The 24,400-nt window shown below is 40.8% G+C and overlaps 1 protein-coding gene across 1 annotated transcript in view; it reads right to left on the reverse strand.

Annotated features, from left to right (window-relative positions):
* The window catches only part of LOC148041890 (transducin family protein / WD-40 repeat family protein), a 164,089-nt gene that overhangs the window by 117,885 nt on the left and 21,804 nt on the right, over positions 1 to 24,400 (reverse strand). Inside the window, exon 3 of the mRNA XM_087698612.1 lies at positions 5,855 to 6,000. Coding sequence (XP_087554738.1) covers positions 5,855 to 6,000 — 146 coding nt within the window. The remainder of the gene's footprint in view (positions 1 to 5,854; positions 6,001 to 24,400) is intronic.

The following is a 24,400-nucleotide window of genomic DNA, read 5'->3' on the forward strand; positions in this document are numbered from 1 at the left end:
TGATATAAGAAAGAGCTATGAAACTCTGGGATCTTAATAATGAAGCTATCTAAACTAATTCTAGCTAAACAGTGGCCCGAGGGACCATTCCTTGTCCTAGTCTGCTAGCAATATGCAACTCCTTTCCGTTAGAATTTTGTCAAGTAAAACCGGGGGGGGGTGTGTGTGCAGCAAAAAGGGGTGCAGTAATAGAAGCATAGTCAAGTGCTGAAATAAACTACTGAACACAAGACAGAAGAGAGAGAAAACAAAAGAACATTGCAAAAGAAAAGAACTTAGAGATGTGCTCAGGAAATGAAATCCATTTACAAAACACAAGAATGACGCATACAACAATGAGTCTCTGGCTCCAAGGCACTAGCATTGGCTCCCTCTCTCCACAGAACCTATAGGTGATGATGATTGAATTAGAGGAGCATAAGCCATAGAATAAATAGGCATAAAATAGGCCTAAAATGACAATTGGTGGGCCAATATTTAATACTGACTGACTAGTATAAAATGCCACAAATACCACACAAAAATCACAAAAATATTGCCTAAATAAAAGGCAATGTGCCCAACCCTAATAGGCATGCATAGACTCACACATGAGCTGACCCACTTGCTAACACCCTCTTTCAGATCATGGAGAATTTGATACAATACAACGATATAATGATAAAGACTAATTATAGTCCATACAACAAAGAACCACCGGAGTAGACCCATGGATACTCAAGCAATGGGTGATCAAGCCACCACCAAGGTGCCTCAAAGAGAAACTGATATCCATGTCAATTGTACCAACTCCAAAAAATAGAGAGAAGAGACATAACAGATATATGTGTCTATCAACAATGTCTCGCAGTACCATACAAGACCATGTTAAAAATGCCTCTCAACGTATGTGACCATGGATTCCCTACCTTTGGCCAAGACTACCAAAGTATCCCCTCATGTGAGCTCCGACTAGAAGCCAATCTTCTTCTCTGTGAAATAACAACCCATCATGAATCTGGATATCAATCCCAACTCTAGGATTCAAACCTGCCAAACTTCGGTCAATGCGTTAGGGACGTCTCTCTGGGAAACCTATACACCTGTATACCTATATAAATGACGTGTGGTTGTCCCCTCTCACACTCCCTCTCTGGCCCTAGAGAGTCCTGAGGGATGGCCACATAGCCTAGACTAGAAAGCAACAGAGAAAGGGGCAATCAAGCCCTTCCCTTAATCTGAAGAAGTAGATCCCTTCTAAGCCTTTGACTTCTCCTTGGCCAAAGGATCGAAATCGAAGTCTGAGAAAGAGGATGACTCGTCACATGAGTCCACATCCCGCTTCTTCCTCCTCTTCTTTTTCCTTGAGGCTGCTAACTCATTGTAGCCCTTCCACAAGTATCCCTTCTTACCACAATGACAACATTGTGCCTTCGACTTCTTCTTCCTATCACTCCTCTCATGTAAAGGCCTCACCGGAACCTCCATAATGAGAAGGAAGTTTCCCTTGTAAACGCAAAGAAGCCTCATACTCAAGTAGCATCGAGAATGTATGTGTAAAGCTCATAGGTATAGAGAATGTTTGCGTCTACAAAGCATTGGCTACTCCATCAAACTCCGAGGGGAGCTTGTAGAATATTGTTCCCACTAGATGTGTCTCTAGAAAGGTAGACTGCATGTGTCGAAGTTGGCCCTGTACCTATTTAACACGGAGGAAAAATGATTGAATGGTGTCCTTCGGCTCAAACTTCATCTGCTGAAGTTGTCCATAAATGGTCACAACACGCATAGTGGAAGGTGCCTCATACAACATATGAAGCTTCGACCATATTTCTAAGGATGTCCTACAAGAGGTAACCGTCAATAGAACGTCTTTAGAAATACACCGAAGCAATGCAAAATACACACATGCATTGTCCGAATCCCATGTAAGCACAACTTTCTCATGTTATCCTCGTCAAAATCTTCAAAAAGAGAAAAAGAACACTAAGGCCAAGGAAAAGCTCCACATACGATGTACCAATTCCGCTTCTACGCAAACTAGGCTTTCATCACAACACTCCACATAAGATAGTCAAGTCAGTGTAACTTATCGCCACTGGGAGAGGAAAAGAAGAGAAGATAGAGGATAGATGGTATACGCAGAGCTAATACAACCAAACCAACAACAAAGACTGCACAAAATGAGAATTCACATGCCTGTAACCAATAATCTAATCATATTTGAAGGGCAACTATTGCAAAATGAAGAAAAGCCAGTCAAATACTACCAAAAACAGCAAAAACGGCCTCTACAAACAATCGCCCAGCCACAATCAGGGGCAAAAAACCAAAAATGCAGACTGGTTGAGCATTTAATGCAGCAAACTGATGATTGCAAGCTCGAATCCAGATGCAGTCTGAAAACACAGCGTGCTGGTCTGAAAACGCAAGCAACAGCTGAGTACACACAGGCTGAAAACCGCCAACAGCAGGTCGCCTGACTAGCAAAGGGAAGAAAGACTTGTAATCGGTAGAAAAATCGCAACAGGAACCTTGATCCTACAATCTGATACCATGTCAAAAATGGTGCAGCAATAGAAGCATAGACAAGTGCTGAAATTAATTGTTAAACACAAGACAGAAGAGAAAGAAAACTGAAGAACACTACAAAAGAAGAGAACTCAGAGATGTGCTCGAGAAATGGAATCCATATACCAAACACGAGAATGGTGCGTACAACAATGAGTCTCTGGCTCCAAGGCACTGACACTGGCTCCCTCTCTCCAATGAACCTGTAGGTCATGATAACTAAATGAGAGGAGAAGGAGCCATAGAATAAATAGGCATAAAATAGCAGCTGGTCGGTAACCACTTAATGTTGTGGATGATGACCAAGAAATTTGTGCAAATAAAGGCACCAAAATATACTCAATATGGAAACATCTTTTGCAAAATAACATTTTGCTTTTGTACTCTCTTGTAAAAACTCAAATATAAAGCAATGTAAAAATGTGGGTCTAAAGCTCACATTATAAAATGTTGAAGGAAAAGGAAAGGTCAAACACCTTTGTCTCATTCTCAAAATGAAGGGTCCTTTAGACCTTAGCCAAAATGTATGCAAACTCAATTTTATAATTCAAGAAAGGAAAAGGAGGTGGTTGCACTCATGGGATTTAAGGAGGTGGGAGGTTGAGGTGGCTACAACCTCTCTCTTCCTTTATCTTCTCCTTTCACAGTTCATTTCTCCTTCTCCCCATTTTGGCACAACTCTCAAATTTCTCATTCTTGTTTCTTTCTCTCTTGTGCTCCTTTGCAAGATCTCATGGAGAGTGAGGAAGAGGAAGAGAGTGAGGATGGAAGCATTGTTCAATTTCTTATGTGTCATTTCCTCTTGTGTGTTTTGAGGCATGGATTCTTGGTGAGAAGAAGAGGGTTTTCATGCAAGTTTTTCATAGCTAGCAAATGTATTTGCAGCCTCTATCTAGCCGGTTGGTGGTTCATATTGTGCTGTGGCAGGGTGCTCTTCAGCGGACTAGCATAAAATGCCACACAAAAATCACTAAAATAATGCCTAAATAAAAGGCAATGTGCCCAACCCTAATAGGCATGCACAAACTCACACAGGAGCTAACAAACTTGCTAACAAGAGGGGGGATTGGATATGGGAGATAGATTAAGAGAAGGAGGGAAAATGTGCTCCCTGAATAGCTGAGATTTCATGGCACTATTGAGCTCCCAAGCATTTTCAAGTGCATACAAGCTTGACACAACTAAAACCAACACCAAGAAAGGAAGATCTAGTGGCCTTTAAGAAGAAGAAGCACTCTATGCTATGTTTGAGCGATAGGAATCAATGCTCGATTGCCACATCAACAAGAGGAGGAGGAGTAGTATCGCAAGTGGAACAGGAGGATGATACACAAGAGGAGAAGGATAAAGAGTCGTGATTTTTCTGTAATTATTTAAAAAAGACAAAAACTTTTTGCTTGCAAAGCATCTATTCACATTATGCTTAGTGAATGAACTAGTCAAAACATTTGTCCACATGATAGCAAACCCATTTGCAAAATGACTGGTTTGAGGTTCACCAACTCATCTTGAATCAAATTGTAAGAGCCCATTCATGTATGAAGATCCATTTGTATATCTAGCATTTGAAAAACTCTATTTCTTGTAAGGAGCTAGACAATGCCGACAAAAATAACTCAATAAGGCCATCTCCATCCCAAAAAACAAGTTGAACAAGTTGCAAAATCTAATGGGGAAGGTTTTCACACTTGGAAAATGAAAACCATGTATCATCTCATGCGTAAGGATCTTTGGGATCTCTTGAGGAGGAAGAGGCATATAATGATACATAATGGAAAAAGAAAAGCCACAAGCTTTTGGGAATCATTGTATGGGGTTTATCAAATGTACTTCATCATACCTCTAGCATATAAAATGCTAAGGAGGCTCGGCATGAGCTAGAAAAAATCTATCACAAGCCAAAAACTCAAAAAAATCAATCTTCTAATGAACTTCTATAAATTAGACTTAAACAATGTTGATTCTTTAACTTCATTAATTATCATGTTCAAAAGTCTAAAAGTCAAACTTGCCTCCATTGGAAAAGGTATCAAAGAGGATGAAGCAATAGTGATACTTTTACATAATGACAACAAACAAAAACAAATGTATGAGCAAATTGTGGCCACATTAAGGAATGTACTTAAAACACAGCTAAGCACAATTGACATAGAATTGTATAAGCAAGAAGAAAAAACCGAGGCTCACATGAGGTATCATCGAGCTCAAGAGCAATTGCATTCTACACCAAAGTGCCAATAAAGATTACTTGCAAAATCTACGGAAGACCAAGGTTGCTGGAATAAAGGGAAGCCACGATGTAAGAACAGTAAGAGGTTGGGCCATATTGAAAAAGAATGCTGAAACTGAAGCCAAAAGGCTAACTTGTAAAAGATACAATTTAGTATCAAAATTGAAGAATCAGAAAGTCCCAAAGATCTTTTTAAAGATATATTTGGCTACACCCTAATGACATTGCTAGAAGCCTTGCAAGCATCAAGGGGGGGAGCCCACATCCTTGTTGACATAACCAAGAGCTAGAAGCCTAGTTAGCATCAGAGGGAAATTGGAAAACTGAAACCTACATCCTTAGGTGGCATTTGTCGAGAGTGCAAGCTAGCACAAAGGGGGGGTGTTAAAATATTGGTGTTAACGGCACATGTATTATTCCACAAGCAAAAAGAGAGAGAAAACTGCTCAAGAAAGCTACAAAAAGATATACGTGGCTCTTTGTTCAATGCAACGAAGAGATGTTATCCAACTCTTCATTGTTCAATGTTGTAGAGCTAATTAGTTTGACCTAAAGGGCTTCATTGTTAGTTGTTATGTTTGTGTATTTCTCTTTTTATACACAGCCTTTTATAGCTTTAGATCCCCATATTATTCAACACCCTCGCCTCATTCGTCCAAATATTGGTGGAGAGTGCCACCTGCATTTGCTTGATTGAGCTGAACTGGAGCCTAAAACATTACATCACCCCCCTTCTTTTCAGACAGCTGCAGCAATCATCTCATACCTGTTTGAAATTTTGATCTAATACCTTCCATTCTATGCTGTAAATTTTAGTGACTTGTCCTACTTCTACATCTTTAACATAACAGCAGAAAGAGAGCAACACTGCTAGTCAGCTCAACCCTAACTTTTCTGTCCTTGACCTGCCTCCCCTTCTTTACTGCAAGTGCTAGAATAAAAGTTTAAGCTTTTTACTGCATTACCTAATGCTGTGATGATGTTGACAAACAGTTGAGTTACATATAAGATATTTCTCACATATTAAATTACATCATAATCACTTTGTAATAAGGTGATTACACTTCTACTTACAGTGTACTGACTGCCAAAAGCCGCTGTACAGGCTCAAAAGCTAACTTCGATGCTGAGCTTGGAATACCATGATGCACAGTCACCTGTATCTGTATATCTGTTGGGTCTAAGCCTCCTCTTGGTAGTACTGATTTGCCATCCTGCATCTGGCAATCCAAAAAACCGTTTGTGGGCCATCTGGCAAAATATCCCCTAAGACCACATAACCAATCTCTCATCTTGATTCAGGTTTACATTATCCAAGCATAATCAAATCTGATCTTGCAGCATGCACAACAGAACAAAACATCACAAAATGGAACAATGGAAAGAACACAAAACTCGAATCAATGATGAAGAGAACAGGATTGCATACAAGACGATGGACTGTGCCCCTGCACAAGTGCCAATCTGAGGGCAGAGTGAATGAGGGCACCAGACTGAGGGGGGAGAGAGTCTCACTAAGGAGATAGGAGAGAGAATGATGACTGCATGATGGCCTAGAGCCACCCTGCATCTTGTAATCTTGTCCTTTTTTTGTAATTAATACAATTACCCATTACCCAAAAAAAAAAAATGGCTGCAGAGAGAAGACTGCAATCAGCAGAAAAGCAGATGACCATGATAAAGGACGAGGGGATGATGGCATGATGATGAGCAGCAAGGGGAGAGCACTGTAAAGAGGGAGCACTGCCTAATCTTGCCAACTGGACTGAAATGCAGCCGATCTGCCTCAAAAAGCTGGCACCAGCGATAAATGCTGTCCGACCTAGTAATAAATAGTCCGACCTGCTGTCCACCCTGCCCATAATGTCCAGCCCAACCTGGAGGATGTCTAGCCAACCTGAACATGACCATGGAATGTAGGAAATGATGCCAGCAACTATAAAGGCACCATGTGGCCTGCAGGAAAGAAAATAAACAGGTCTCAACAAACCATGGACAAATCTGAGTAAGCCACGGGCAGATCTAAGCAACCCTAATGTCTCTATCTATATGCCAAGGGTGAACACTGCTGAAGCCTGACATACACAAAAGGACTGACGGACAAGGAGAGTGCCAAAGCTCCAAACATGCTCGCCAAACCCTAGCCAAAGCTCCAAACATCCTCACCAAACTCTAGCAAAGGTTCACAACTAGGAGATGGACAAGGAAAGAAAGAAGGAATGACACAACACGACTACTAACACCCCCTCTCACCTCTTGTGTGTCACAAAAGGCAAAAGGACTCGAGAGAATGGAACGAGGGGAAGCTCTCGCCAAAGAGGACACTTGAAAACATTACAATTTGTAAGCAACCTTTGAAGAAAGCTCCAAGGAGCTGCAATGAATCCAAGGGTAACAAAAGATCGAGTGGAAGATGGAAAATGTTGATGTCAATGTCAATGTTGTCAATCAAAGTTCGTTGCTCACAGTCAACCAACTCACTATAGGTGCCTTTGGCCGCCTACCATCCTCAACACCAACTACCCAACCATGAGTTGAGCCAACCACCTAAGCCTCTCATGCTGCATCTTTGCCGAGGTAACCATGAAACGTCTCATCCCTGCGATGTTTCACCCTTGAAACGCTGCATTTGTAGGCCATTTCATGGGCCTTGCATTGATGCCCAATGATCCATGTTCTAAGCTTGCTAGGCTTTTAAACTCTAGGTGCCTTTGGCCGCCTACCATCCTCAACACTAGCTACCCAACCATGTGTTGAGCCAACCACCTAAGCCTCTCATGCTGCATATTTGCCGAGGTAACCATGAAACGTCTCATCCCTGCAATGTTTCACCCTTGAAAAGCTGCATTTGTAGGCCATGTCATGGGCCTTGAAGAGTGATAGTAGGGTTAAGTTTTCATGTGACAATTAAGCCATTTAGGGTTAGTTTCTACTATAAAAGACACTTTGTGCATCCCTAACACATAAAGTGTGGCATTATTCATTGTGGTCTCTTCGAGAGTTGTACTCCCCTTTAGTCATTAATACATTGCCATTGATTTGGTAATTATCATTGTGCATCAATTGATTCTCTCATTATCTTTCATTCTCTATCAATTAATCACAAACAACACCTCACACCTAGCCAACAAAGGTGTTAGAGCTACTTTCACTTGCAAACATCTGCCACTAGCCATTCCCATTGAGTGCCACACCTCAGCTAGCTACTACTCGAAGCCATTGCGATCACACCAACTTTTATCAACTCCAACAAGTGGCAATTGACCATCATATGTCACCATTTCAGCCATTGTTAACACCATTCAACCCTTTCAATCGTGTGAATGAACATCAAGTGCCAAGGAGGACATGACATTTTGAGATGCTTTAATCTTGTTGATAACATTTGATTAAGTTATTAATCAAATGTGTAAGGTTTTTTAGCACACATGATGCACATGGCGATCATTTCATGGTAACAAGGCAAGGACCCTGAGGATGCAATGGCTGTCAAACGCAAAAGTTGTGATAAGTTATGCGAGCTGGGCTTTGGCAGTCAGTTGGTGTCAGTTTTGACCCTAGGACAATTACTGGCCAATAAGTATCGATGGTGACACTAGGGACTAGCATTATTTAATTAATCAATGCATTAATTAATTAATTAATGCTAGTGTAAGGATCAACAGAGGTTGCGGATAACTCTAGGTTGCAAATGGCCTAGCTAATTTAATAATGGATAGCCACATTTAATTTTGGCAAGGTCAAAAGGGCTAGAATTAATTTTCAGGATTATTTAATTCTGAAATTCAGCTAAATGGCTGGATAATACTAAAAAATAGATTTAGAAGACTGCCCCTTGGCAAAAATGCCCATGCAAACTGAGAAAACGTTTTTGGGTGTTGGGTCTCAACCATTCAGTTAGTCTACAACTTGGGAGAGGGAGAGAGAGGGAGGTGCTAGTCCATTTTCTAATCAGAGAATAGCAATTTGCTACAAAGGACAACCATCCGGGGGCCTCAACAGATAGGGGACAGTATGGAGTCGCCTTCCAAGGGCTAGCAACAGCATTGCTAATCAAGTGACAGCATTTTGGAGGTGCCTAGCAGTAGGTGATTGCATTAAATGCAGACTAGAGCAGGCAACAGGTAGAATTAAGGGTTCTCTCATGAAGAAAATTAGATTTCTCTCTCATCTTGGTTTCTCTCACCTTATTCGACCCATTCTCCCCCTCAGCCTTTCTCGGCCGTTTTGAGTATATCTCTACCGAATTTGGTGGACAGCAGAGAGATCTCTGCTGTAAACCCTAAATTTCCACAAAAATTAGGGTTTAGCAGCCACCTTGGGACCCATGCCAATAGGAGAAAGCATCATACACTGAAATCAACATATAAAATTCGTGGAATTGACAAGGATTTCAAATGCCAGGCCATCCATTGTGAATTGGAGCAACATTTGGCCAATTGGTGGTTCTGTTTGTGCAATTCCTAGGTGAAAATCAAGGGGCGATTGGCACAAATTGCTTTTTGATTGCACATACACCAAGAGGCTTTTGAATCAGCAAAGGAGATTGTGGAATCTCAACTTGTACTCAATCCATTAGCAATTAAAGTTAAAATATATATATACCGAAAGGGGCGCCAATTTTGGGGCGAACTCGATGCCTATTGTCCAAGATTATTAAGGTAAATTGTGCATTTCAATTTATGTTTATTAGTTGATTATTGTAATTAAATAAGTGCATACTTAATCAAGGAATTATCACGCTCTCCAAGAAGGAAGGCCGGTTTCATGGTTCCCTGGCCAATAGGGTGTCCAATGTCCAAGATTAAAGTGGTAAAGTGTGCATTTTCAATTTATGTGAATTTAATGCTTGTTGTAATTAGTGTTAAATCAAGTTATTTACCACTCTAAGGAGGAAGGCTGGTTTCAGCAATGGCAGCAGGCTATAGTTGTCCTACCTCTGCCTCTACCCCAGACCACTGCATCACTGCTAGTACCTATTGCCACTCTACCCACCACGTTAGTTGGTCACTACGTCTTCAAGCCTATAGCCACCCTTGTTGCTGCCTGCCCACTACAATGTTGTCTTCAAGCCTATAAAGTAAACCCGTAGTGGGGACACAACCTCACTCCAAAGAGTACAAGACAGTCCATGATGCCCAAGCATGGAGCTCACCATCTCCAACGCTGTCCTATTCTGCCACTCTACCACACCATTCTCTAATGGTGTATTGCCTACACCTGAGTCCAGTGAGAAGAATGATATCACTACTACTCATTGGAGGTCTCTCCACCCTTATCTATTCTCATAATCTGAACTTTGGGGAGACTACCTCTCTAACGTGCTCCTCCAATCACATAACTATTGAAAAGCGTATAACTTAGCCTTCAAAAAGAAGGCCCATACAAATCTACAGCAATCAACTTAAGACAAATAGTCTTGCTCGATAATGGAGTGCGCTCGGGACGAAGGCTTCTGCATGAAAGGCTCTTGATGTTGTCTATCTCGTATGCAACTCAGACAAGGTGCCCATGGGCACATCCCAATATCTGGTAACCACTCAACGAAATGCATGAGGCTAAGCTGATGCAAGGTCTCATAGTGCAACTAGCCATAACAAGTATGCCAAAGAAGAGTGAAGAAAGCCCTCATTGTAAGAGCCATTAGTACATATAGCCCACCTGCTTGAAGACAAGTCCAAAGAGGACCACAAATAGTCTCGTGCTCAACCCGCACATCACAACTAGTAAAGATGAACCCAAGGCCCGGTGCCTAGCTCTATAATAGCATAAACAAAAGGAAGATTAAACTCCAAATCAAGAGGACCTTGAAAACTAACCTTTTGCTTTGATGGTATGATAATAGAGGTATGCTGCCAACACCATGAACTAGCATTGAGGACTTGTCACCAATGGTAACAAATCCTCCTCTCTCATGGACATTCTGCAATCACTCTCGATGAGAAGTCATATGGCTAGTGGCACCACTTTCCACCAACCAAGGCTCTGGCTTTTAAGATGCCAAGCTAACTCCCCCTCTGAACCAAGGAGTGACAAAAGCAAATAAAAATGTTGGTGCTATAAAGGTTGAGTCTTCGCCATTGTATTGAATGCATTAGCATCCTTAGGACATAGATGGGGAGGCCTCTACGAATAGGTCAAGAGACAAATACCCACAACTTATAGATGTAGAGAATGTGACAAGCCTATTGAGATACCAAAGTCATTAAGTGCATTGTATTCCATTAATTCCTATTTTTTTTCCATTTACAGCCCCAAAAGGGCTTTATTTCTATCATTTATTAGTCTCGAGGCGCCACTCTAGAGAGTCAAAGCACCACCTGAGAGAGTTCAACGACTCATGCACCTATAAATAGGGCATGGGCATTCATCCATCTACACTCCACACTTACTCCCTCGTTCATTTTCATCATTCCTTCATCACACCTTCTACCTCAACCCTCTACTACTGCCGTCCACACCCCTACCTTGGTGGATATCTTAGTTTGAGGTGTTTTCCAGTTGAACGTGACACCTTACCAACAAAGGCAATTTCATTCCGGAGGCCCTCTTCACATTGCCATCAGCTTCAAACACTCGAGATTGAGCATTTTGAGTTGACAACTTGGTGGCCTGTTCTTCATCATCTCCGTTGCTATGTTTGCTGATTTCACTCCTCCTTGGACTAGTACAACAGATAATCTTCATCATTATTGTGTGTTTCCAGTGCTTGCTCCCACCCCAGCACCCAAGTGACATCTCCCAACCATCAATCACTTTATAGAAGCTGTGTTTGAAGCAGATTTAGGCCATATACATCAGGTTACATACACCCTCTTTATCAGCCATTGAATGCCTCCGTTTTTGTGTTTTCTTCAATCCGTGTCTCTGCGTTTGCTGTACACACTGTGTTTCTCTCCCACAAACCCTACTATCTCTTGACATGGTACCACAGCCCAAGTTCATCAGCCTTTAGCCACTATCCATAGTAAACAACAGGACATCCAGCAGTCCTCCACAGCAAAAATACAGCACCCAACAGCTGCTCTAGCAGACACATATCTCTACCCTTCATGTCCAAGATCCACTACACAATCCAACATCAAAAAGTAGCACTTCCAACCTTACCGAATGACCAACAAGTGGTTGAGAAGCAAAATGCAAGTTTGTCCCAAACCTGGTTAGGGAAGAAACTCACGATGTGCGAGCAACAATCACAAACAAAGGAGTGCAAAATGAAGGTTCGGGGAATATGTCTAATGGTGAGAAAAGTGTTGGGGGTCAAAGGCCACCTGTGCCTAGCCACCTACATTTACTTGGATACAGACCCGTACACCTAGGTGGTGGGTGCCCATCTTTGTCACTTTATTCTTTATTCTTTTAATGACAAATTAAATAAAGGAAAGAATGTCACACCTTGTGACCTGTTGGAGTTCCCACACAACGGTCTCTCTCTTCTTGCTTGAACCTCCATAGCTCTTGCACTCTTCTTACCTTTCAACTGGTATCAAAGTGGGTATTCGAGTTGGCAGCAATCATTTGAGCTTCATTAGTTTCAGCCCTTACCCCCAGCAAACAAGCACAATTCTGCATGGAGTTTCCAGCCCCTGTCCTTCACAGTCCTACAACTCCAATTCACTCTTTGCAGCTACCAACTTCAGCATTGAAGGTACCTATTTGAGCTCCCCCTTGAGTGGCATTTGTCAGTCATTGGCTGTAATACACAGCAGACCTGCTGTATAGAGATCTGCGGCAGCAAACTTTAACTTCTTGGCACTCATTTATGCTCATACACTTCATGTATTGATGCTGGACCACTTGTGGATGTATTGAGGTGCTTTGGGGACACATTTGAGCTTGCATTAGCTCAATTTTGACAGGCTTTTCACCATGTCTACAGTGATATCTAGCATTGATGTATGCACCCAGATATACTTATGACATGCTTGATATACTTGGGCTTTGGTCAATTGCCTTGAACTTTAGTGACTACTCACTTATGGGCATTGAAGATTCATTGAATACTTAGGCTCTCGGATGTATCTTCGATACGCTTGGGCTTTTGAATGCTTTGATGTACATGCATTGAGCTTCATTTGCTCACTTATCATTTCGCATTTGCTTCCAATGGGAGATGCTTGTATTTATTGGTAGAGCTTGGTTCTTTGAGACAATGGAACTCTCTTGATTTATGTTTATGCTCTCATGTATGCTACTCAGTGCAATTACTTCCGTTTGTGGGCTGATTTGATTCCATATGCTTAAGACACCGGCACTCACCTCTATCAACAGTTTATCAATTATGTATACATGCATATTGGTTATGTACTGAGCGTCATTGCTCTTTGCTCAGTCCATTGTGCATTTGGTAGATCTTTGTAGTTGCTCTTGAGATCTTTTACATGCATGATGTTTATGCTTATGGGATGTGTATTGTTTACTAAGAGTTTTGAGTTCGTGACAATCTTTGTTACCAGCGGTCTATGCCTATCCATTGATAGTCACATTTTATATATCCCGGTTGCTATCCGGATATCCCTAGCAATGGAAGCTTTCTTTTATATCTATTTACCCATAGTTGGATTGACATACACTGTTGCACTTATTACAGCTGTAATTATTGTTTGTGGACAGCTACACCCCCTCTTGTTCCCACCCTTTTGCCCGCCCTTTTGGATCAGTTTTGAGGCTGTTTTGCTGTATTCACAGCAGCCCATACTCTTGTCATTTGCAGTCATTATGACAGGTACTTCTCATGCATCATATGATAGTGCTATTTTCAACTTTGAGAAGCTTGATGATAACAACTTTCAATATTGGAAGACATAGATATGACAAGTCTTGGTGTAGAAGAAGCAATTTAGGATATTGAAAACAAAAGGCATAAGGCCAAAAGGTTGGACTAGAGATGATTGGGATAAGCCTAATGAGTTATGCAAGTCCACGATCATATTGTCTTTATCTAAATAGGTGTATTTCAATGTTATCTCTACAGAGGGTGGTGCATATGATTTATGAAAGAAAATCCTTGATCTTTATAACAAGCAAAGTCTTGCATTAATTGTATTGGTTGAAGAAGCTTGTGGACCTTCACATGAAGAAGGGCATGCCTATGTCTACTCATTTGAATGAGTTCTACTCTATTTTCAGCCAATTTGCTTTGCAGGACATCCAGTTTGAGAATAACATAAAGATAAAGTCTTTGTTCTTGCTTGTCACACTGCTTGAATCATGGATACATTTCATACTGCTATGAGTGCTACTCCCCTTGAGGGTGATTTTAAATGTAGTGATGTAAAGAGTGCTCTACTTACAAAAGAAGTCAACAAGAAAAATATTGATGCAGACCACACTTCTCATGCATTGACTATTAAAGACAGAAATGGTGGAAATGGTAACAATAACTGTGATAGAGACTTGCATCCCAACAAGGACAAGTCTTAGTCTCGTGGGCAATCTCGTAGTAAGTCCCACAGTCATAAGTCCTCTTTAACATATCATTATTGTGGACAGCAAGGTCACATTAGGCCGTAGTGCCATAAAAAGCGCAATGATAGACACAATGAGAAAGGTAAGGGGAAAGTACAAGAAAATACAAAGTCCACTAAGATTGTACCTAAGTCCAATGTGAAAATTGAGAAGATAAATGCCTTGGAGTACAGTTCTAATGAGTACATTCTTGCAACTTTATCTCTTGATTCCACTCAGTTGACCGAGGCACCGTCCACTTACTCTTAGTGTTGGCTTCTTGATTCCGGGGCTTCCTTTCATCTTATCCCCTATCGCCATTGGTTTCACAACTACCGTACTATTACGGGCTCTACTAGACTAGGAGATGACACTACATTGGATACGATTGGTGTAAGTGATGTTAAACTGTAGTTTGGTACTGGTGCTCCATTTGTGCTCAATGATATATGTCATATCCTGGCTTTGACGAAAAGTCTTACTTCAATTAGGCAGTTGGATGATAGCAAGTACCATGTATCTTTTGGTGATTCTTCATGCAAGATCACCCGTGCCACTCTTGGCAGTCTTGCTTTTGCTAGAGATACCAAGTTTGGCAACCTTTACCCTTTGCTTGTTTTTAGTCTATTGACCATGTATCATAGAAACAAGGAACAGCCGGTCCGGCCTGTAGGAACGGCCTAGCGCATTCCAAACCCTTTGAGGAGGTGAAACGGCCAGGGAACATTCCCTCCCATTCACAAGGCCGTTCCCTACCGTTCCTCCTACCATTCCCTATTTGCAATGGCCATTCCAGGCCTGTTGACCAAAAATTAATGTTTTTTCTAGTTTTTTCTTTTTGCTTGTGTCACACTCCTTCTACCACATGTTCACCCATCTCCATTACCTAGTATGCACGCACTAATCAATCTCTCTCTTTTTTTTTCGTAAATAATCAATCTCTCTCTCTCTCTCTCTCTCTCTCTCTCTCTCTCTCTCTCTCTCTCTCTCTCTCTCTGTGTGGTTGAAGATTCAAAGTGTCAAGACAAGCCACAAGCAATCATGAGTCCATGAAAAGTTAAAATTTGATGCATTATCAACTCTTGCAATCACAATCAAATTTCAGCTTATCCTCAATTCCAAGGTAATCATCCATTTATATTATCTAATTTCAAGGAAAATTGGGATAATTGGGACATTTGGAGCAATTCAGAGCAATTTGGAGCTATAGGGATAATCGAGTCAATTTTGGGACATTTGGGTCAATTTGAAGCATTGAGGGGTATTGGGGCAATCAGAGGGATATTTGAGGCCTGAAATTCTATAGCGAAACTAACAATTAATTAATTAATTTGGGGCAATTTGGGTCATGCACGGCATATTTGGGGCATTTAAGACATGTATCATTCCCCCCGTTCCCGTTCCCTGACCTTGGACGTTCCCCCCCTTCCCCGTTCCAGGTAACTATGCCATGTATTTGTTGTGACCAATCTTTTGTATGTATCTTTATGGCATCATTGCCATGGGCACATGTCTTGAAAGGAATAAAAGCATTGACCCATTTGCAATATCTCCCATCCTTGGATTACTCTTATTTTGATTTATATGATCATTGTCTTTATGGCAAGCAGACTTATAATTCAATTAAAAAATTTAATTCTACGCAGGTGGATAAGCCTTTGACCATTTAGATGTTTATGGCCGCGTACCCTATCAGTCCTTAGGTGGCAAGAATTTGCCAAGCTCGGTCCTTAGACAAGTGGGAGTTTGCATCATCGTTGTGCATCTGAGAGGTGTGAAGGCCTATGGTATAGGTAATACTGAGATTGACTTCAATGAAAACACAATGGTGCAATGGTCGATCAAATTGATGATAAGTAGCCTAGCTCTTGATTTGTGTTATGGTCGCTTTACCTCCCTCTCTTACCTTATTTTGGATTGTTGTTTGTAGAATAGGCACTATAAATTGATTTATCGAAAAATGCATCTGTAGATATAACCTCTAGATTGTAGTCCAACATGATGCCCTTCCCAACTCCAAGCAAAAGGAGTGCCTAAGTATTTTGTTACCTTCATAGATAATTTTTCAGATAAGATTTGGGCCTATCCCATTAAATAGAAATCAAATGTCTTGCCTACGTTTCGATACTTTCTCGCCATGGTTGAGAACCAGTCTTGGTATAGGCTGAAATGCCTACAATCTGATAATGGAAGTAAATATGTAACTAAGGCTTTTGACTAACTATGTGATAAGAGGAATATTAAGCATCGGTTGACGGTGTCGCAACGCATAGGGTTGAAGGTCACCACAGGGGTTTGGCAAGAGAAGAATGTATGGGGGTTCAAGAGCTTAGACTTCGGAGATGGTAGAGATAAGAGAAGGGTTGAAGGTTTCAAGCCAAGTTCTTGAAGATAAGAGACAACAGGGTGTAGGTAGATTCAAGGAGAAGAGTAGACGGAAGAGAAGAGGTTCGAAAAGATTGAAGATGTAGAAGAATACTCTCAAAAAGAATTAGAAAATATAGAAGAATACTAACAGAGATGAAGCCTGTCAGTTTCTTTCAGCATTATGAGAAAATATAACTCTAATAGAAAAAAGCATGTACAAAATAATACCTTCCTCTATGCTGCTCAAATCGTCAATCTGATGCTTCCAATGGCTCCGAAAGGGGGGTTGAATACCATGATACCTAACCAGAATCCTGCCAGATCACTCCTTTATCTCCCACTTTCGGAGTGCTGTTCACTGCCTGAAAACAGCGATCGCGCGTCGCGCAATTTCGCTAATCTCTTTTCTTACATAAAATCCTCTCAAATTGGCTGAAAGCTACATGCTTTCTTTTACATGTCCTCCTAATCTAGAAGTTATCTATAGTTTATGGATTTTTACAAGAGATAATATCTAGAATATCAAAATTTGACTAAAAACTTGTCCAAAAAAATCTAATATTTTGAACCATGGACACTAATACTAATGTCTAAAGTGGCATTGGCTCTCTAAATCTAAAAGGAAGCCACACTCTAGATTTTTTTTACACGGTGTGCGAGTAGCGGCACGACATTCACCCCCTCCTAACCTGCACATCCTCTGGCATGTGCCAAAGTCTTACAGATTTGCAGTGTCAGAAGAAGTATCTTCTGCCATGTCAATGTCTTCATCTTCTGCCTCTTCTTCTTCCTCTATCTCTTCATGCTCTTGAATTACATTCAAGTCTTCTAGCTCATATGTTGAACTTTCTCTTCGTTTGAAGAGCTTAATTCTTTTTCCAGCTATGGGTATCTTCATGCTTGTTCCATCCAATTCAGCCAATGAATAGTGGCATTGTCATGAATGACCTTTACCACATATGGGCCAAACCAACGCTTTACCATCTTCCTAGAAGCACTGTATTGATTGTCTAGGCTGCTGTCATAGACAAGCACCCAGTCATTTTCTTGAATTGCTCTTAGCCGAAGTCAATGTCGCTTATCAAATCTTCTTTTGTTCTTTAGTCTTGCTGTCTTTAGCTTCTCAATAGCTGCTTGAACATCTTCAACCCTTCTTTCTAGCTGCCATATGCACAAAGTCAGCAACTCTTCTCTACTGATGCCTTCCTCCCAAGGTAGAAGACTCCATGTGAGAATAGATTCTTCAATTGGCATAATTGGTTGTTGTCTATGCATAAGTTCAGCTGGCATATAGCCAGTCACTGAACTGTGAGTAGTCCGGTCAGCCCATAATACAAAAGGTAGCATTTTAGGCCATTATTTGATCTTTCCTCTACAAGACTTTGCTAGAGCTTTGAGAATAGGTTGATGACCTCTCTCACTCTTTCCATTGCCTTCAGGGTTGTAGGATGAAGTTAAAGCCAACTTAATACCCAATTGAGCAAAGAAGTTGCGTGCCTCATCAGCATCCAACTCTCCTCTATCTGCAGCTACTTTACCCACACAACCATATCTACAAAACACTTCTTCAAGCAAAAAACGACAAACAGCTTGAGTGGATTTGGTTGTTAAGGCTTTGCCTTCAACTTGATTGGTTAGATCCTCTCTTGCAAGTACTAAATACCGCATATTCCATATTCCTGTAGACATGGTTACAATATCAATAACCCATCTATAATGTATAGACAAAGGATAAGTTGGTTGTAACCCATCTCGAGGCTTGACCATAGAATACATTTGACACACATAACTGGTTTCAACAAAATGTGCTATGTCCCGATACATGTTTTGCCACCTATATTTTTCTTTGACTTTACTAAAGGTTCCCCATATGCCTCTATGGCCAGCCCACAGGCTTTCATGAAATTCCTTCATTACCTGTTGTTGCAATCTTTTGTTACCTAAGACTCGGACAGGCGCTCCTTTCTTCTTCTTTGCATGCTTCCATAGATGTCCTTCTTTAAGAAAAAAGCCATAAGCTTTCCTCTTGATATGTTTGAACTCCTCATCAGTCCAAGTCTCCTTCTTCTTCATTGTGCTCAAATATTGGCCGATCTTTAGCCAATCTTCTTCATAATCTTCTTCAAGGAAATGAACTAGAACTTGAGCAATGCAATGAGCATGCTGGCTTTTAGTTGACCATCCTGTTGTTTTCAACTTTGGACCAGTATATGCAGTAACTGAAAATGTATTTTCAACAGCCATGGAATGAAATTCAGCAAGTATAGATTCTTCAGATTCATCTTCTTCCATCAGCTCTTCTTCATTGTCATATCTTGCACGTGATAGCATGTCAGCAACTGGATCTGCCTTTCCTGCAATATGCTTTAATTCGGGGTTGAGTGACTTAATATATGCAATCCATCTTAGCATAGCAATGTCGGGTGTAGAGCAGTTGGCAATCATGCCCAAGAGTCGAAGACAATCAGTTTCTACCACTACGGAAGCACCTATAAAGTATTCGTGATCACACTTTAATGCTGTTACAACTCCCCACAATTCCCTTTTTACTTGTCCATATCTTCTTTGGCGTTCGTTGAGAACTTTTACTCCAAAATGAATTGCATACTTGTTATCTTCAAGATCCTCTTGGCCAACAGCCCATCCTATCCCAATGGGACTTGTATCCACAGTAAAGATGATGGATTGACCATTTGAATAGTCAGCCCTTTTGAGAGTGGGGGCTGAAATTAATAGCTTCTTTAATTTACACAGAGTGAAAGTATGCTCTTTATTCCAAAAGAATCTTTGGTCTTTTCTTAATAATTGATAAAGATTTTCGACTACATGAGAAAAATGTGGTATCCATATGAGATAGAATACACATGCGCCAAGAAATCTTCTCACCTCTGAAACATTTGTGCATTTTTCTTGCATTCTGCTAATGGCATCTATCTTGATTGGAGAAGGTTTGCGTCCATAGGGGCCACATAGATGACCGACCACTAGGACTTCTTCTACTCCAAAAATCGACTTAGCTCCAGAAAGGGTAAGATGTACCTCTTCTAGCCTTGTCAAAATCCTGTCACAATCTTGAATATGGTTAACTACAAATGTCCTGCAACCATCTTTGTCAAGCTCCTCATTCTTTTCATTGACTTCACATCCCTTGATAGGTACATCATCAAGAAATGGAAGAGTAAATTGTGGAATAAAGTCCTTTAAGACTTTGTGCATGGCATTCATCATATGGGCTACGGAGTTTGTTGCACCTTGTGGTAGAGTGCACATGCAGACCAATCCAAGAGGTGTCTTCATTGTGGTAATGTCTAGGCTTTCTAATGAAAGCTGAAATTGGTCATATCCTGAATATAGGTCTCCCATAGAATAAATTGCTCTACCTGCAAAAGCTTCAGCAAACTCATCAACAATTGGACCCGAACCAATATTTCGGATTGTGACACAATTGACAGGCTGTAGATCTTGAATAAATCGTAAAGATCAATTTTTCTTAGGCACAGTAACCATCGGTTTGAGTAAGGTGCTGAAGAAGGTTCTAAAATCTTCATTCTGATCTTCTCATTTCGAAGTTCCAATAATTTGGGCAGATGCGCCCTTGGAACGGGAATGGGCTTGAGGTTCCAAGGCACATGTGGGACCGTAAAAATAACCATAGGAGCCACAATATTTAGATCCACACAGCCTATTTCACTTGGTTGAAAAGCAAAAGCTTTTCCATGTTTCATTAGCATTTGCATAAAAGAGTGTTTTTCAACCGACAAAAGGAAAGAATTTTCACCTATTTTGAGCTCTTTTATGCTTTCAGATGTGAACTTGAGACCAATGTTGGAAGGATCACGAAAACTTGGCTGATTTGCTACCCTATCAACGAGCCCTTCACTTTCAAGAGGCAGTGGGACTGCCACAGGTTTGACTTTCTTATCCACTGTCTTATATTTTGTCTCCACTTATGCTTCAGCCTTGTTGAGTAAACCATTGTCTTCCTGTTCAACAAATTCTTGAATTGTTTAATAAAAATCCAATGTACATACTTCTATGGACTAATTTTCAGCCTGATTTTCTGCATGAGAAGCTGCATATATTTCAGCCAATGTGTCAGTAGTAATCAGTCCAAAAAAAATGTCCGAAATATCTTCATTTTGAACCATCATGTCATAAGTTTTCAGCTCCCTTTTTACATGACATAAATATTTTCTTTCAGCCTTAGTCATGGCCGGAAGAGACTTATAACAGCCCATACTATTGGCTATACATACATATAAATTTGCTAGAGAGACAGTTTCTGTTGCATGAGGAGGTTCAATCTTTTTGCATGACGCACTACCATAGCCTCCCTTTATAGTAGTGCAGCCCGAAAACCCTTGAATTCTCGGGCATTAAGAGGCACAGGATAATCACGCAGTCGATCTCTGTTTTGATGATGGTTAATACACACAGTAAGAAATTGGACAGCTCGTTCATTATCCTTGCTTCGAATTCGAGCATAGGAAGAGCCATCATCAAGAGCTTTTGTTTCCAAGCGGGCTTCAGAAATGTAAGGTTGCCCAAGAATGATAGGGTAACTACAAGAGTCTTGAACAAAAAAGTGAAAATTGTCTTTTATGTCTCCAATAGTTACCTACACATTAGGACATGCAGCATATAACTCTCTAGAAGAGTTGTTTGCAGCTCTCATTCGCCAACCCGGATCAACATCTATAGGCCATCCACCGCTTCCATAGAGACTCCTTGCCATAACGTTCATCTCCGAGCCATGGTCTAAGAGTGCAATACATGGTGTTTCTCTTTCTCCAATTTTGACGACTGTCTCCGTTGTTGCTCTTGCCCAATGCGTACGGAAGTAGTGACTGCTTGGAATGAACTGAGCTACCAGCCATCATTAAAGCCTTTCTTTCTTCAAATGATTTGCCAAAAAGTGGCCTCTTCTGTCCTTTACACTGTTTAAAAGAAGTCTAAGGTTGCTACTAAAATCTTTTCTTCCAAAAAGACTTCTTTGTAAAGCTGGTCTTTTCTGAAAATTGCTTCTTCTTCTTGCCAGGATCTTGCTTAAACTGAGAATCCTTCTTTTCAATGCCTTTAAAGCTATCAGCTTTTCCTTTCAACAATGCATTTGCCACACCAGCATTTTCAATTAACCGTACCATATTTGTAGCCCTAGTCTTGGTACAATAATCCTTAATGGCTTCGAGCAAGCCGCAACAGTACTTTTCAATTTATTCTGACAAGGGCACTGTCCTGTAAGAACTCACGGGCAAAAGTGCTTCCCAAAATTTCTTATTGTACTCTTCTAAATCGTACAATTTGCTGCGTCCAATTTATGCTATGCAATCATGACATCTACTCCAAACGTGTTAGTTAACCATGAGGCTGCAAACAACTGTTTAAAATGGACCCAAGTGGCAAGTGCATATCCTTGCATCAACAATATGTTCCACCACTGAAAGCATTACCTTTAAAAAAAGTTGCAACCTTCCGCACCTTAGAAGTCTCAATAAAATCCCCTACTGTGTAAGCTGCATCAAACTGATGTATAAATGTAAAAGCTTTCAGCTTATCTTGCATACCACTGAAGGTTTCAAACTTTATTGCCTGACCACCATCTTTACAGTCTTTAGGCTTTGCACTTTTTGGTGTCAGGTTGTCATAGACAGGTGGCTGTAAAAAGGGGAGTCCCTTACGCGCATTATCAGCATTCATTTCACCTGTCTTAGCTGCCATATGTCCACTAGGCTGAAAAAACCAGCGGCTGCATTTTGTACTCCACGCATCAAATAAGGACTCTACAGAGTCTGATAACCGAGTTGTAGACCAATATTAGCATAAAGTGGGTTCATTGCCTCAATATGCATCATTCCTGGTGGCCCTCTAGGCAAGTATCCCTGATAACCCGTGGGTAATCCAGCCATTTCTTGAAAAACTGACCCACCACCAAAGTAACTAGGATAGGTAGCAAACTGAGGAGGAATAGTCTACTGTGCCACTTGTGCATTACTACCTTGACCATTCACTCCCTGGTCTTGTGCTCGTGCTTCTTGTTGCACTGGACCTGTCTCCATGTTTGGTGTCTTTTCCACATGCTCACGCATATTAGAAGTTTGCCTTTTTGAGCGCTCCATGGTATGATGTGATGACTCAGCTTGAGAATCCTCATTATGTGACTTCAAAATTTTTTGCATCTGAGGATTCTTTACAAGTTGTTCGAAAGAGCCAACCATACTAAGGAGTTGTGCCATAAACAAGTCCTCCTATTCTTGCTCCTCATCTGGTGGTTCAATGTCGGTTCTAGAAGGTGTTGACACCTGTGCCCAATACTCTCTCTTCAGTGTCTATGGGCAGAAGAAGAACTCTCTTCTTCATGAGGGAGTTTTCCTTTGCCTTTATCCATGTCTGTCATCTCTCTAGTCCTATAATCTCTGTAAAACCTGTGTGTATGGCCTTTTCACCCAAAACTGTCCGAGCTTAAATTCTTACAGAAAAGAATTCAAATCCCCGGGATGGAACCATGAAACCGGTCTATGACTTACATAAAGTGGTAGTTCCTTCAATTAACACCTAGTCTTTACACACACACACATAAGCAGAGACCTCACTCTCTCGCTCAACACCAAATTGGCCCCGAAGACTAGCGCCCCTCTCAGTATTTCTTTATCAATTAAAAGATGGAAAATTACAAAAATGATAATGCTCCAAAATATATAACTTGTGAACAGTTGGTTTTCATCTCTTCTGAGTAAATCCCAGTTGCATAAGAACAGTATAGCATGTCCAAATCAACATCCCTTTTAGGAAAGCGTTTTCTGTGACCAAAACTCAATGATTCCTGTGCAGAATTGCAGTCCGCAGATCTCTGAATTCACTGTTCTTAATGTCCAGAATGTCCAGAATTCACTGTTCTTACTGTCCAGCATGTGCAAAATTCACTGTTCTTAGCATGTGACCAAAACTCAATGATTCATGTGCAGAATTACAATCTGCAGATCTCTGAATTCACTCTTCTCAATGTCCAGCATGTGCAAACATAGTTGCATTCGTACTGCGTACGGACTAGTTCATTCCGTATGGTTTATACCGTGCCGTACCAAAAAACAGGCTATTTTTGGCCTCTGAAGACTAGACAATACAAAAATCTTCCAACTCCTAAGCCTTATTTTTATTATCATAATTCCAAGTCTCTCTCTCTCACACACACACACACTCTCTCTCTCTCTCTCCCTCTCTCTCTCTCCCAACTTCCAAGATGAGTATGCAATTCCAAGAGCATCCCTCTCTCTCTCTCTCTCTCTCTCTCTCTCTCTCTCTCTCTCTCTCGTCTCACACACACACACACACACACACACACACAAAAGAATGAAGAGCCTATTTGTTCATCCATTCTAAACTTTGCTTTGTTCTTTGATGTATTACATATACACTCCCATCTGTCTTCTAGTAACGCATTGCGCATATTGTGCATGAGATTTTTCCTTGTTATCCTCATGTATTCATCCTATTAACTCAAGTGACATTGCTATTTTAGCTAGTCAGAGACGTAGAAGTACTCTCCATGGCTGATTTTCTTATAGCAATTTGCCCTCAGCTCCTCAAAACTTCATTCTTCCATCTACCCCTTATGCCTATTACGTTTTTTTTTAATGCTCTCTCTCTCTCTCTCTCTCTCTCTCTCTCTCTCTCTCTCTGTGTGTGGAATTTGTGCCACATGGCATACATGTAACAATTTTCCCATTTAAACCTTCTGGTCTAAAATTCTCCATGATCGGTGCAAAATTTAACCTCAGTGCAAACCAGAAAAATTAATCCTCCTGCAAA

This window comes from Lygodium microphyllum, chromosome 1 (genome assembly GCF_053477565.2).
Source record: "Lygodium microphyllum isolate KBCC chromosome 1, Lygodium_microphyllum_v1.1.10, whole genome shotgun sequence".
Taxonomy (NCBI): Eukaryota; Viridiplantae; Streptophyta; class Polypodiopsida; order Schizaeales; family Lygodiaceae; genus Lygodium; species Lygodium microphyllum.